The sequence below is a fragment of the Diorhabda sublineata genome, chromosome 5 (genome assembly GCF_026230105.1).
Source record: "Diorhabda sublineata isolate icDioSubl1.1 chromosome 5, icDioSubl1.1, whole genome shotgun sequence".
In the NCBI taxonomy this organism is placed as follows: Eukaryota; Metazoa; Arthropoda; class Insecta; order Coleoptera; family Chrysomelidae; genus Diorhabda; species Diorhabda sublineata.
In genome coordinates, this window is record NC_079478.1 from 16964142 (window position 1) to 16977885 (window position 13744).

A 13744-nucleotide genomic window follows, 5' to 3' on the forward strand; every position below is an offset into this window, starting at 1 on the left:
AAGATAAAATCTGCTTTGAGAGGAACCCGAGTAGAGATGATGCAAGCGGTAAAGCAAAAAACGGCAAAACTAAAGGCACTCACGAAAGAAGACTTCTAGCACCGCTTCGATCAATGGAAAAAACTTATGGAAAGGTGTATGGCGAGGGGAACAGAGTATATTGAAGGGGAACATTTGAATGTACAATAATTTTTATAATAGAACTTTTTCGTAACCAGTTTTCGTAACTCTACGATTCTGTTTTATATATATTTAGCATCCAGTGTATTTTGAAAATCCAAAAAAGAAAGATCCATTTTTCAGCTAGTGTTCCGTCAGTAATATGTGAAATACGTATTAATTTTTGAATTGAAAAAAAAAATTAATGAGTTAAAATATTATTTTGCAGATCAAGATATCAACAATAATTTTAATTTTTAATATTAATTGAAATAGTTATCGCCTGATTTATTTCTATTGTCAAAGGGTTAATTTGCATTCTGAAATTTGAAGTATTCTATTTTTCTATTTGATGAAGAAGGTAAGCACGCTTACGCCAAATTTACGATTCGACTCGATGTATCCTGAAAAAATTGTTAGGTAATACTCTATTTTTCCATTAGTGGATGTAGTATATCTCAACTAACCAAACGCAATTTTAGTATAAAAAATTTGAAATCAAAGATGCGTTTCTATAAGCAGCCAATTCGGTTTTTTATTTTTTCTTCGGTGGAAGTTCGAAATAAGATAGTTCAGATTTCTCCGCCACTAGCGTTTGCACTCCAATGTTTCCATGAACCGATATTGTAGCCGTCTAATTTCATTTTCAGTTTATTAAATTATATAGCAGAATTTATAAATATTTTTTTCCTCGTAAACCACTTCAAAATACATATTACTAGTTATAAATGATACATTTACACCATATTCCCAGCTCATCAAAAAATCAGATCTAACTATGGAAAATCTAGTACACTCCTGTTAAAGAACTTCCCGTGGACCCTTGGGGGTACACCTGGATCAATTTGGGAATCACTGGATATACTAAGCATGAATGGTTTGCTTGCAATGTTCAGGAAAGCAAAGGATTCTAACTTTTTTGTGTAAGTTTTGTTGAATTTCTTAGTATTTCAAATAGAGTTCTGTTAACGAAATTATATTATTAAGATTATTCCAAGAAATTTTATTTCTAGAATATTTAGTGCCTATTAGAGTTCGTGCGAAATAAAACGTAACACTTCTCACCATTTATATTATGTATATAAATACATCAAATAATTTTGAAATACAAATAAAATTTGGTTATTATTTCTAATTAAGAAACGTTATCACTATTATTTCATTAATTACCGAAAAAGGTCTATTCAATATAGAAACAAAAGAACGATTGGAACCAAAAGTCGTATATTCTAGAACAATGATATTCTCAGACTGATTTAATGATGAATAATTATTTCATAGATAAGCAAATTTCGGAATTAGGTTAAAAATCAAGAAAAAAAAATTTATTTTAAACATAAGAATTCATTCAAAAAGTAATTGAAATGATCTTTTGTGTGGTAAAAACCTATGGTCTCAAATGAAGGCAAGGGAACCGGACAAACGTGCAACTGACGAGGATTTAGATTAATTATAAGGTAATTTAAGAAGGTGATCCCGGAAGTAACTGGCCTGACCTAGAGATAGCGGTAGTTGCTTAAAAAGTACTACTATTAGATAGTACACAATCTATACAGCAAATGTTTAAAGTTTGAAGATGCTGCGTTGTTTAGTATTTGATTGGCAGCCATCAATAGTGAACGTTTTCAGTGAAGTTGTAAACATGGAAAAAATTGGTCATCGTTATGTGATACAATACTTTTATTTGAAAGGCGTTAGCCCAACAAGTATAAAAGCTGAACTAGATTATATTTTAAGCTAGTCTGTTTCTTCGTTATCGACAATAAAATATAGGGTGGCAGAATTTAAACGAGGTCGTACAACCAGCGAAGACCAGCATCGCAGTGATCGACCAGATGAGGTGACAACTGCAGACATATTGAAGAAAACCCACAAATTGGTAATGGATGATCGTCGACTGAAAGTGTACGAGTTAGCAGATATAGTAGGCATTTCAAACAGCGTCGTGAAGATGGTTCCATTGAGTGTTTGGCAATGTTTTAAATAAAGCTGTATTTTTGCGCCGTTTCATAGCCATGGATAAAACGTGAGTCCATCATTTCACACCCAAACGGGAGAAAAATGTACCATCTCACACATCCGTTATTACAGTGGCCAAAATTAATGAATTAAAGTTTGAATTGCTATCTCATGCACCCTATTCGCCATATTTAGTCCCCTCAGCCTATTCTCTGTTCCCAGACTTGACTTCTAACATTGAAGAGGTGATGATTAATGGCTATTTTGAGGAGTTTGACGATTCTTTTAAAGTTAAATAAAAAGTTATTTAGTATTATTCCTGATTGTTGACTATTTATAATGAGTTATTCGGTTATTAACGGAAATTGCGGAATATTCCTGTATTTTATTAAGATACCTAGACATCCAGATTTCGGCGAAGCAGACCTGTTTCAGCGTATTATGTCCCGGCGTCCTCAAGATTCCGGTTGTGACAGCCAAATGTCCCACTTTAGAAGTTTGATTCAAATATGAAAATCATTTGTAAAAGTTTATAGAATAAGAATATTCTTTTAATTACAAGAGAATGTGATGTCTGAAACGCAATTCGAAAAGATATGATTACAAGCCCTGCTTCACAATATATAGTACTTTTCGGATCAAAACTCGGGTTGCTGTCCAGGAGATTTGAAAATTATGGTCACCTCAGATATTATTATAATTATTTGATAATATTAACGAATATAAATTACGAATTTTTTGTAGTTATGGCGTATAGATAAACGATTAAACGCTTGGCGACATGGTTTAATCACTTCGGTTTTCCATTGGATTGTCCAATGTGTGTTCCTACAGTAATCACCTTCGGTATAGCCTCAAATTTAGAATTAAACGAAGTATGTGGATCTTAAATACCTCTGAACACGCTGAAAATGCAGAAATATATTTGAGAGCAATTTAAGGCATTCTGTGAAGAGCCAAAATATGAATTTCTTGAGAAGACTTGGAACCAACACTCGGCAGGTATTCTTAAAGACTAATGTTACCGATTAAAAGGAGGAAGTTTGAATCATTTCGCGAAACTTTTGCAGAAACAGTATTTTCAAGATTTTAATCGGAAAATAGACCTATTTGAGGATATAATTTTTAGGATGACCCGAAAAGCACGTACGACCAAAAGGAAAGAGCAACAAGCGCCTCAAGAGAATAGGAAATCTAGATATTCACCTCTGATAACTGAAGTGAACAGCAAGATTGTTGAAACCTATGATAAAAACGTACCAGACTGCTTACAAAAAAGTTCTATCAAATATCTGGTTACCACAGAGTGGAAACAAAGCTCTAGCGTTGCATCTAAATGTTTAACATCGAACAAAAAATGTCAAGATGAGTAGTCAGTGCTTATACTACAGAAAATTCTGAGCAAAAGAGTATTGAATATTGGTACGCATAGACTGTTGCAATAGGTATTAATTAAATAGACTAGTCTAGGTGTGCGGAGTTTTGGAGGATTGATATCAAGAAAGTAAAAATAATCAATCATTCTAATCGCTCTTCTGCAGTAAGCCGAGGAAACAAAAAGAAGTTTGGCGGGACGAGGTCAATGCTGTAGACCGCCTAAGGTATAACGTTTATTTCCTTTTTAGTCAGGTAGTCAGTCGTGAGGAAAGCAGAACCTGATGCGATTAACCCTTTGTTTTAATCTTCGTAGCACTTATAATTTATCAGTAACGATTTGTTCAGATGGCAAAAAAACAGAGTGTCTTGTTCATCCCGGAAAATTTTAAGACACCTGTATGGGTGGAATTCCGAAAGGTGATCATCCCCAAAAGCCTCCTAAAGCATTGCGAAAGTCCCCGTTTCTTGAAGGTTACGCGAAACTTGATCCCGAGCAGCCGCTCTGAAATAGACATGAATTCAAGTGTAAAATCGCTCCCAAAGCTCGGAGCTAGCTTTGGCCCGGTTCACTCTGTTACCAAGATCCTCCTATATCTAGTGTTATACCTGAACACGCGCTACGGCGTACAGTTTTTTCAGAAACAATTGTGCATAGTTTTTTAGTCATACTGTATACCAAATAACAGCGCGAAAATTTACAAAAGATAAATAGTCAAATCAAATATTTGATCTATAGTAGTATTAATTAAGTTGGCATAACTACATCAAAGAAATTTTTCACTGGTGTTAATAGATGTCAATTTTTGACAAACAAAATAATAATTATACATTCTTGGATCTTCTTATACGACAGGTTTATATGAATTAGTAATAAAAATCAACTTTATTTCTACTTCACTATTCCAAAATAGAAAATGTGGTTCAATACACTGATTAACTCTGAAGAGATAGTAACAATGCCCCACTCGGCATCGTCTTATATATAAGGGATGAGCAAATATATTTACTGTAGTTCATCCATATCTCAAGAATAACGGATACAGTGGAGCAGTGAGTTCTTTTACAAATACTTAACAATTATAAGTTCGAAAGTGTATCGTGTAAATTTGAATAATGAATGTCATCGAATTCAACTTTAATAAGGCTATTTTACAATTTTGTAAAAACTCAAAATTGTCTAAACAAATTTCAGTAATACGTCAATAGATTTTGATTATACAAAATTAGCTAGTTACAACATTTTTCTGATGACTTCGTTAGGGCTGATTGAAATTTTCTTTCTAACTTATTTTAAGTCTTAAAAATACACAGTGTGACTCACTTATATTGAAAACACGTATGTAAGATTTTTAATATTAACTATCGTTTTAAATATCATGTAATGAAACATTTAGAAGTTTTCGAATATTTCCATTTAAATATTAGTTGATGTGGGAATTATGTTTTTGATTGACAGCGATAATAGATTTTATCTACAACTATCACTTAATCTATGAATCACTAAAAGAACATTGATAGCTCTTACTGTTGCCAATTGGATAATAACAACCGTTCCTAAGATATCAGTCCGAAGACAATAAATAAACTTCTTAAAAAAGCACCAAGTAAGTTAAACGAAATTTTTCATTAGTGTATTGCTCAAGTTGCACTAATCATGGGTTTGATAGTAGCTTGCTTCACGAAATACCACCTCGTATCACATCAAACTCTTTGTTTTTAAATAATCAGAATGGTATATAAACCATACAACAAGTAGGGATAAATAATTAGCTGCTATGGGAAAACAAATTATATGTTTCTTAAACTGAAAGATCCTGAAATTTGCATAAGGATCGTCAATAATTTGTGGTAAATAGGGCAGTCGAAATCAACCGCAGTTGCAAAAGGTTACATCGGCGTGAACATAAATAAAAAGTGATAGCTACAAAGAAAAATTGTGGTAATATTTAACAAAAATAACTGTACCATACAAGGTGTTAACAATATTACAACTAACATAGGATGTAGTACTTATAATAGGACGGGTAAAAAATCTACCTTTTATTTATAATAACCGCAGTTATATCACTATGAATTATAATTTTCATATTGACAAAAATTAATAACATTCCTGATAGTTGTAGATAAATTTTATTTCCGAATAATGTGTATTACTCGCTCTTTGGATAAAATGAATTTAGTAACATTGTAATTTCCCCAATGTCGGTAACATCTACTTACAGTGAATTTAGCATGGCTGAAGCATTAAATGCGAGATAAATTTCTGAAATACGTCCTTGAAGAGAAATTGATAGAAATATTAGAAAGATTTGCATAAAATTAAATGCGAAACATAGGTACTGATCTTTGAGTCCGTTAAGTATGCGTTCAACTGCTGTATCTCTTCGACTCATAGGAAATAGGTCTTTGACGTCGACGTCGACATGCTACTGTACTTCATGTTATTTAGTGTTACCCACTGATTTATCCATCGATCGCATATGGAATATCTTATCCGTAACAGTTTACTGTGAATTTGTATTTAGTCGCTATGGAGGTTAGCTGCTGAAGCTTCTTTTGTAGATTGATACGCAAGTTCATTTCCATGTACTCAAATTAAAGTAATAGTGATTCAAGGGCTCACAAGAGAGCCAGGAATCTACTGGATAATAGGATGTAAGAAATATATTTGTTCAATAGAAAGATAGTTTAAAGCTTATTGTTGTGGAGATAGAGAGTTTAGAGCTTGGAGGATTGCATATAACTCTCCTCTGTAGACGATAACGAAACATGGTGGACAATGTTTAATTATTTGATGGGAATTAGGTACAAAACAACCACGCCAGCCTCTGAAAATTAATCTGTATACAAACAGACAGAAATAACTAACTACTTTTTTGAAGAGTAGTAGCGCAGTACTTTAAAGTTTTTAAATAATTACTAAACAACTTTTCCACTAATTATATCATTAGCGCTAACATTTTCCAAACCGATGGATGAGCAGTGGTAGTTAACAAACTAACCAGATTTCCAGATCTAATTTTAAACTTATTTCTCTGAAGACTAATAAAAAGTTCACAAAACTTTGTACAAGAATTCGACAAGCATCTGCAAAATGACTCCACAAGAACTGAAGAGGGTAATTAAAAACTTTCTCTAGGAATATGAAAAATATATCGAATTAAGTGGTGGATTGGTAAGGTGAACTAGGATCTGAAATCAAATAAATTGTAATATTTAAATATTGTTGTTGGTTGTCTGTTTGAAGTTGAATGTAATTCGGCTTTTTTAATAAATATTAATATATTTTTTCTCCAATGGTGTTTTTTATTAAAAAATTAAACGTAATTTCGATGGCTATCTATTGATACAGGATTTTCGTTGATAACTTTTAGGAAATATTCGAATTCTTTTTACTTGGTTATTAACAGATATTAAATTTGTTAATAACATACATGAACTATAATTTCATATACAGTTCAATAATAATTGTTATAATTACATTTCATTTATTTGTAGATATGTTCGGGTTTTTCGTTTTCATTGTGTTTTCTGGTGAGTATTGCATTCAACATTTTACTTATAATATAATAACCATTAGCATGAAGATTTTCGAATAACTCTTATTTTATGAAATTATAGTTAACAATTCTCAAACAAGTAATTCAATTATTTTCCTACGAACTCGTTTTATTTTCATAGTCGCTTTCTCTTCGGCTGGAACCTCTAATCACGTGAAACTCGTAGTTCCTGAACAACAAGCCCAATCAACACACACTTTGGAATTAGCTGAAAACTACGAATCTGCAGGTTATGGTGTACAAGAAATAAATGTTCAAGACGCGGGAAGTGGGAAAGGAAGCTCAGGAGCAGAATTGACAAGCTTAGCTCACAGTTCTGCAGTACAAGCCAAAAATGCTGTAAGAAGTCAACACACTGCTGGAAGTCAAGCAGCTTTTGGAGTTAAAAGTAGCTTAGCTAGTGCTGCTGTTGGTGTAAGTTCCCAATTTTACTTATAATGACAATAATAAGAAGTAAACAACAAACATTTCAATTTTAAATTATTTCAATGACAACTCAGACGGATGACTATATCAAAGATTACTAGTATTCGAGGATGATCCCAGAAGTACTTGTCTCAACAAAAAAAACACAGAAATTTTCATACAAAATATATTTATGTTTCAACGTAATCTCCTTTTAGCCCCATACACTTTTACCAGCGATTTTAATAAGTTCCATACCCTTCTTATAATAAGAATCGTCAAACATATTAAAATAGCTATTAACAGCCAACATCACCTCTTCATTGTTGGAAAATCTTTTATCACCGAGCCATTTCTTCAAGTGTGGGAACAGAAAATAATCTGAGGGGACTAAATCCGAAGAATAGAGTGTATGAGATGGCAATTCAAACTTTATTTCATTACTTTTGGCCATTGCAATAATGGATATTTGAAATGGTGAATTGTTTTGATGAAGTAACACTTTCTTCTTAGCCAAATCCCATCCATTGTTATGAAAGTGTGCAAAAATTAATCTTTATTTCTGTGAAACATTGCCATTCACTCGATCTTCACGAAGTTGTGAACAAACGCGACACCAACCATGCGTACATCTTTCTCATATCTGAATTTTTAGTTAATATGCGATGTATCGCACTTTTTGAAATGTCTACTATGTCTGTTAGCTTGCGCACTTTCAGTCGACGATCATCCAGTACCGCTGCTGGTCTTCGCAGATCGTACCGCCTAATTTAAAATCTGCTACCCAATATATTACTGTTGATAACGAAGAAGCAGTTTCTCTCTGAGTAGAATCTAGTTCAGCTCCTATTTTGGATGGCCTTTCAAATAAAAAATTGTATCACATAAACATGACCAATGTTTACAAATTCACCATTGATAGCTGCCAAACAAATACTAAACAACGTGGCGTCTTCAAACATATGCTGTAGGTATACATTGTGTTCTTTCTAATACAGTTGTATTTTTCATGCAACTACCATCATCTCTATGTCAGGCCAGTTACCTCTGGCACCATCCTCGTACTAATAATGTAAATTGTTAACGTTTTATATGCAAAAAATAAATCATTCTCCCTAGATCGGTTTCATCCTATATTTGTGACATTCAAATGGTTTTGTGGAAAAAATAAATATGATAAATAACATCTAAAACTATAAAAGAATAATAGAACTGATCAACACAGTAATGTACTAATATAAAATATTTTTAATTCATAAGTTCCAAACCCACCATCAATCACCACAGCAATTTGTTGAAAGAAAGTACATGGTATATGAATGGGCTATAATTACCACTAATAAAGTCATCCGCCGTCTTTGCATTCTTATGAGAAAACCTATTTGTATGAATTCAGTGGATTCATAAAATGAATTTCGCTAAAACATTGTACGATAAATTTGATTTCAGGCCGCACAAACTGCTCAAGCTGCTCTCGTAGGTAAACAAGCAATTGTTCAAAATCTTAAAAAACAAGCCGTCGACGCCCAACAGCAACTCCAAGCTGAAATTGCTCAATTACATCAACTTGAAGCAGTAGCTGTAGCAGCATCCAAATCATCACAAGACGCCCACTCACTACTGAACAGCCTCACGGCCGCTCTTGCAGCTGCACAAGCTGGTGCATCCCATGCTGAACAAGCCGCAGCTGAAGCCGGTAGCGCAGCTGCCTCCCAACACGCTATGGTGGACGAAGCTAAACAAAATATAGCCCAAATATTGTTGCAGCTCCAAAGTTCTGTCGGAGATCTCCAAGAAACGGAAGTTTCTGCACTCAAAGCTGCTGAAGCAGCACAAATAGCACAATCTAATGCTGCAGCGGCTGGTCTAGCAGTTGCTGCTGCTAGTGCCAAAAACGGACATAGTACAGGAGGTGGATATCAGCATTCAGGACACCATTACTGAATTTGTTTATTTCTGGTGATTTTTTTTCAATAAATTTTATATAAAACTGCATTTCGTTTTAATTATTACTTTTCCAAATTAGAAAGATAAACTAAATTCTTTCTTAATATGTGTTTCTATATTCTGTATTCTCATTAAATTGATTTCAATCTACTCTGATTTAATTTAATAATAATGAATTTTTTCCTAACTTGTAAACAATGCATCTGAACACTGCTTTAACAAGACAAGTTAAAATACAACTTTACACTCTTGGGTGGTATTAATTTATACCGTGTATCTTATTTATTTAAAAAACACCCCAACTTCAACAACAAACATATTTTGATTTTTCATTTTATCAACGTCAAACTAACAATGATTTATAATAATTAAGTGATATGATTGTCAATAGTTCAATTGTTAGAATTATGAACGTTATTCACATTTACTCTCGAAGTTTATAATACTTGTTTTCTCTATGAAAAGATAAACTTCAGCATGGAATATTCACATCATAAGTTTAATGGAGACTTTACGAGTAATACAGCAGATTTTTAATAAAAGTACGCCAATGGCACGGTTTCTGAAATTGTAGTAGCAGTCTTTGTTTGGCACCTTTTCTTGAAGTATTGATACATTTCTGCCAGCAGCGACAGACAAGCAATATTTGCTGATTCTTCTAAATCCATTTCTCTCAATTGTTCATAACAAACTCTTAGCTTGACATTTCTAGTGAGTGTTTTAAGTTTGAAGAGGATTTAGGTGTTCAAGTACCTCAAAATTCAAATCAAAATAGTGCCTGGAGATTGCGGCTTCACTGATAAACAAAGAATGAAAGAATTTTGAAAAGAAATTACTTTCGAATAATTTTATTTATTTTTTATAAAATATCTCCTTATTATTTTAAAAACGTCGTTGGTGCTAAAATAATCAATTATTAGATGGATGACGTCCACTATTTCCTTATATAAAAAAGGTGTGAGCAAGTCTACTTACGTACTAATTGAATTATTTGAATTCAATAACTTCCCAAGGTCACAGAAATTTCTACTGATATGATACAACAACTTTATTAAAATTGGTTAGATCCAAATGTGATTAAATTGGAATTTCTGGAACTGTTGGTGATATTCATACACCAACACCAACAATTACACTGTCTGATGAGCGTTTCGATAACCACGTTGTCGTCTTCAGAGACAGAAGGTAATTGTGAGTGTTTGTATAGTAGCAGTGTAAACAGATTGTTCATCATGATAGTTGTAGGATTTTTCAATGTCGGTCTTTTGCCAATGATTTTTCACACTGAATAGAAGGAAGTATTAAAACATCATAACATTAAATTATTATCACAGCAGCTACACAAAGTGTTTATTAAAACCAAAGACGGTACAAAAATATGACAAAATAATTGTTGAGCCTGCATATTTTACTTTAGAAAACTCTTATATCAAAAGAGATTATGCAGAAATCTCTGACAACAAAAGATCGAAAAAGTCATTTATAAACTATATTCATAGTACATACACATACAAAAATATACTTAAGTATAAGTTCTGATTTCGCAACTTTAAAGCTTTACTTTACAGCAACTTTACTCACTCCCAAATTTCTTGCATCAAGTCCTGGAGCACTCTGTATATATATTCCGCACGAAGAATAATTCTCCTGTCAAGATACATTTATCAGTCTAATAATTTAAAAAGGAATGATAAAGATCAAATAGAGGATCGAAACGTTGTCATGTTTAAAAAACTCTTAGACTCAACCCACAACACCATTCGTAATTTTTTAGTATATTATGAAAAATGCTTAAAAATATTAAAAAAGTAATAAAACAAAAGAACGCACTCAATAAATATTTTATATGCATATTCTTCTTTGCATTTCCCTTTTTTGTCTTTAAGTGAATCTACAATGTCACGACACATTTTCAATTTAATGCATAGTTTTGAGGCTTGATATTCAGCCTTTTTTCTACTAAATTTCAAGTAATTTTCTTTTGTCGACGGAAAAAATATTTCACTATAAACAATTAATAAATTGGCGTGCAATGAAACGTTTTCATATCTGACTGTCAAAAATGCTCTAAGTTCTTGCCCCAATTCAAAGATTCTTGATTTGTTATTAAATTTAATTTAATTTTCTAGTGAGCAACAATAAAAAAAAGCCGTGAGCAGCATAGCTCCATCACGAAAGTCGAATTTTTCGTCGAATGAAGAATTTAACTAATACACAAACAAATCTTTCCATAAAATAAATTTCTTGGAAATGATATCAATTCTCAATCTTATTTCTTTATATGGAAAATTTGCTATTCCTCAATAATTTTTCATTTCACAAATTAACTCTCTCTCTCTCGAATGAAAATTCATAATTTTAATAGACCCGGTGGTCTCGAACCCTCTTGTTCAATTCCCATTGACAACAAAGAAAAAATTGTCATAATGACAAGAAATTTCAAAAATGGGAAGTAAAAAAAATCACCCCAGCAACGATCATACTCGTAATATTCATTAAATAGGAGGCGGTCCAGTTCAACAATTACAACGATCAAAATGATTTCGGGCGTTTTGTGCTAGAAAAACCGAAGAAGAAAACTTTGAACTTGAGAAAGACAATTCTTCAACATCACCCCTACTTGCATGCGAAGTTCGAACCCTCTAGTTAAACTTTTTCTGGCCAAAAAATAAGAAAATATAACAAAAATGACCATAAAATGGAGAGGGGTGGAGATGGAATGTGTCGACCTTAGACAGGAAATAATCTCGCAACTAATTGAACCTACATGTGAAATTTCATTTTTCCTTGAAAAATTCGACTAAAAATATTACGGATCAATTTATTTCAATGAATTACATTCAAACGCAAAAGTGAATTCAGTTAGCTATCGTGTACAGTTTATAGTTTTTTTCTTGTACCTAGGAGATGAAATCCTCATGGAGACCCGGCGTCTTTGCTGGGTAATGTCAGACTCTTACCGACTGAAACCTCCCTGTGCCCGCACTTTGCAATGGTATGCGCTCACGCATTACTTCGTTGCAAAGGCTGCTTCTTTATATCTAGTTCCTCTCTTTCGCATTGGTTTCTATTATAGCCCGTATCGCTTCATAGGTGTACTTCGAGGACTCCACTGATTCTCACATGCATTCTATCATGTTGGCAATAGTGAAACGTCCACGTTTCTAGTCAAACAAGTTTCTCACTTCCTCCCATCTGGAACGATGGAAGAGCGTCGACATCTATAATTTATAGTTTGACAATCAATGAGTAGAGGTGAATACCAATGTAGATTAGTGAAAATTTATAGAAATTTTTACAATTTTAATATTACAGAAACAGTAATGAATTTTATGTGATGTTATTTCTATCAGTGTATCTTTTTCGGTTGCATTTGGCAAAAATTTTGCGGGAATAACCTAATGCTTTGATTTACCGGTCTTAAACCATTTCAAAATTACTGCTAACGAAAACAGTGCATGAATTAGTACGGATGAAAGTAAAAATTTTACTAGTGTATACTGCCTCCATTAAAACTCTAATGGAAAATTTAAAATACAATTAAATATCAATTTTTTTATAAACTTTATTCAGGAGTAAAGTATCTTTATATTCGAAAATACATTCATTATAACAAAAGTTGATCACACGTGTACTAATCCCTTACATCTTTCATTTTCATATTTTAAGATAGTTTCCATTAAAGTTGACACATATTTCTAATCGATTATCCAGCATATCCATTGTGTCTCGAAAAAGAGATTATTCATCCATTGCGAACCACCGATTTACTGCACAAACAACTTCAATATCAAAGAAAATCGCTCACCATTTAAGTTTTGAACACAACCGATTATCTCTGGGCTTCAAACCTGGACAATATGGCGGATGTTCAAGTGATTAAAAGCTTGCCTGATGCAAATGAATACATTTACATAACTTCCCCAATTTTCTCTTGTAATTATGGAACTAAATTACTATAATAAGCACTCGTGACTGTGACTCTTTTTTGGATAAACTGCTAAAATTACACCTTCACTCAGTGTGATATGGTTAACCAAAGATGACTAAACTCGGCTATCGCCAGATATAATGATTACGCAGGAATTAATCAATCATATTCATTATGATTATAGTAGGTATAGTTATGAAGTCTCAGTAATAGTGTTCTTCAGAAGAAATAGAAAAGAAACCAAACGATTTATGATTTAAAGGCTAATTTACTATGCCCTGAGTAGTTATGTATATAAGAAATTATTTTTCAATTCAGGATGTATTGATAGCAAATGTCAATTCTCTAGTTAGATTGTATAAAATCCAATCCAGTTTTAAAGACAAAATTGAAATAATATATAATA

General features: G+C 32.7%; 1 protein-coding gene and 1 long non-coding RNA gene across 2 annotated transcripts; both read left to right on the forward strand.

The window, feature by feature from the left end:
• The first annotated feature begins 1054 nt into the window (after positions 1 to 1054).
• Positions 1055 to 7262, forward strand: LOC130444228 (uncharacterized). The gene is made up of 3 exons (XR_008909930.1): positions 1055 to 1082; positions 6994 to 7029; positions 7177 to 7262. It is a non-coding gene; the product is annotated as an uncharacterized LOC130444228 (long non-coding RNA).
• LOC130444438 (uncharacterized) lies at positions 7263 to 9404 on the forward strand (the record flags this gene model as incomplete). Its single annotated transcript, XM_056779560.1, has 2 exons — positions 7263 to 7469; positions 8910 to 9404. Coding segments are annotated over 2 exons (702 nt in total), but the record flags the coding sequence as incomplete, so codon positions are not given.
• Positions 9405 to 13744: the final 4340 nt, after the last annotated feature.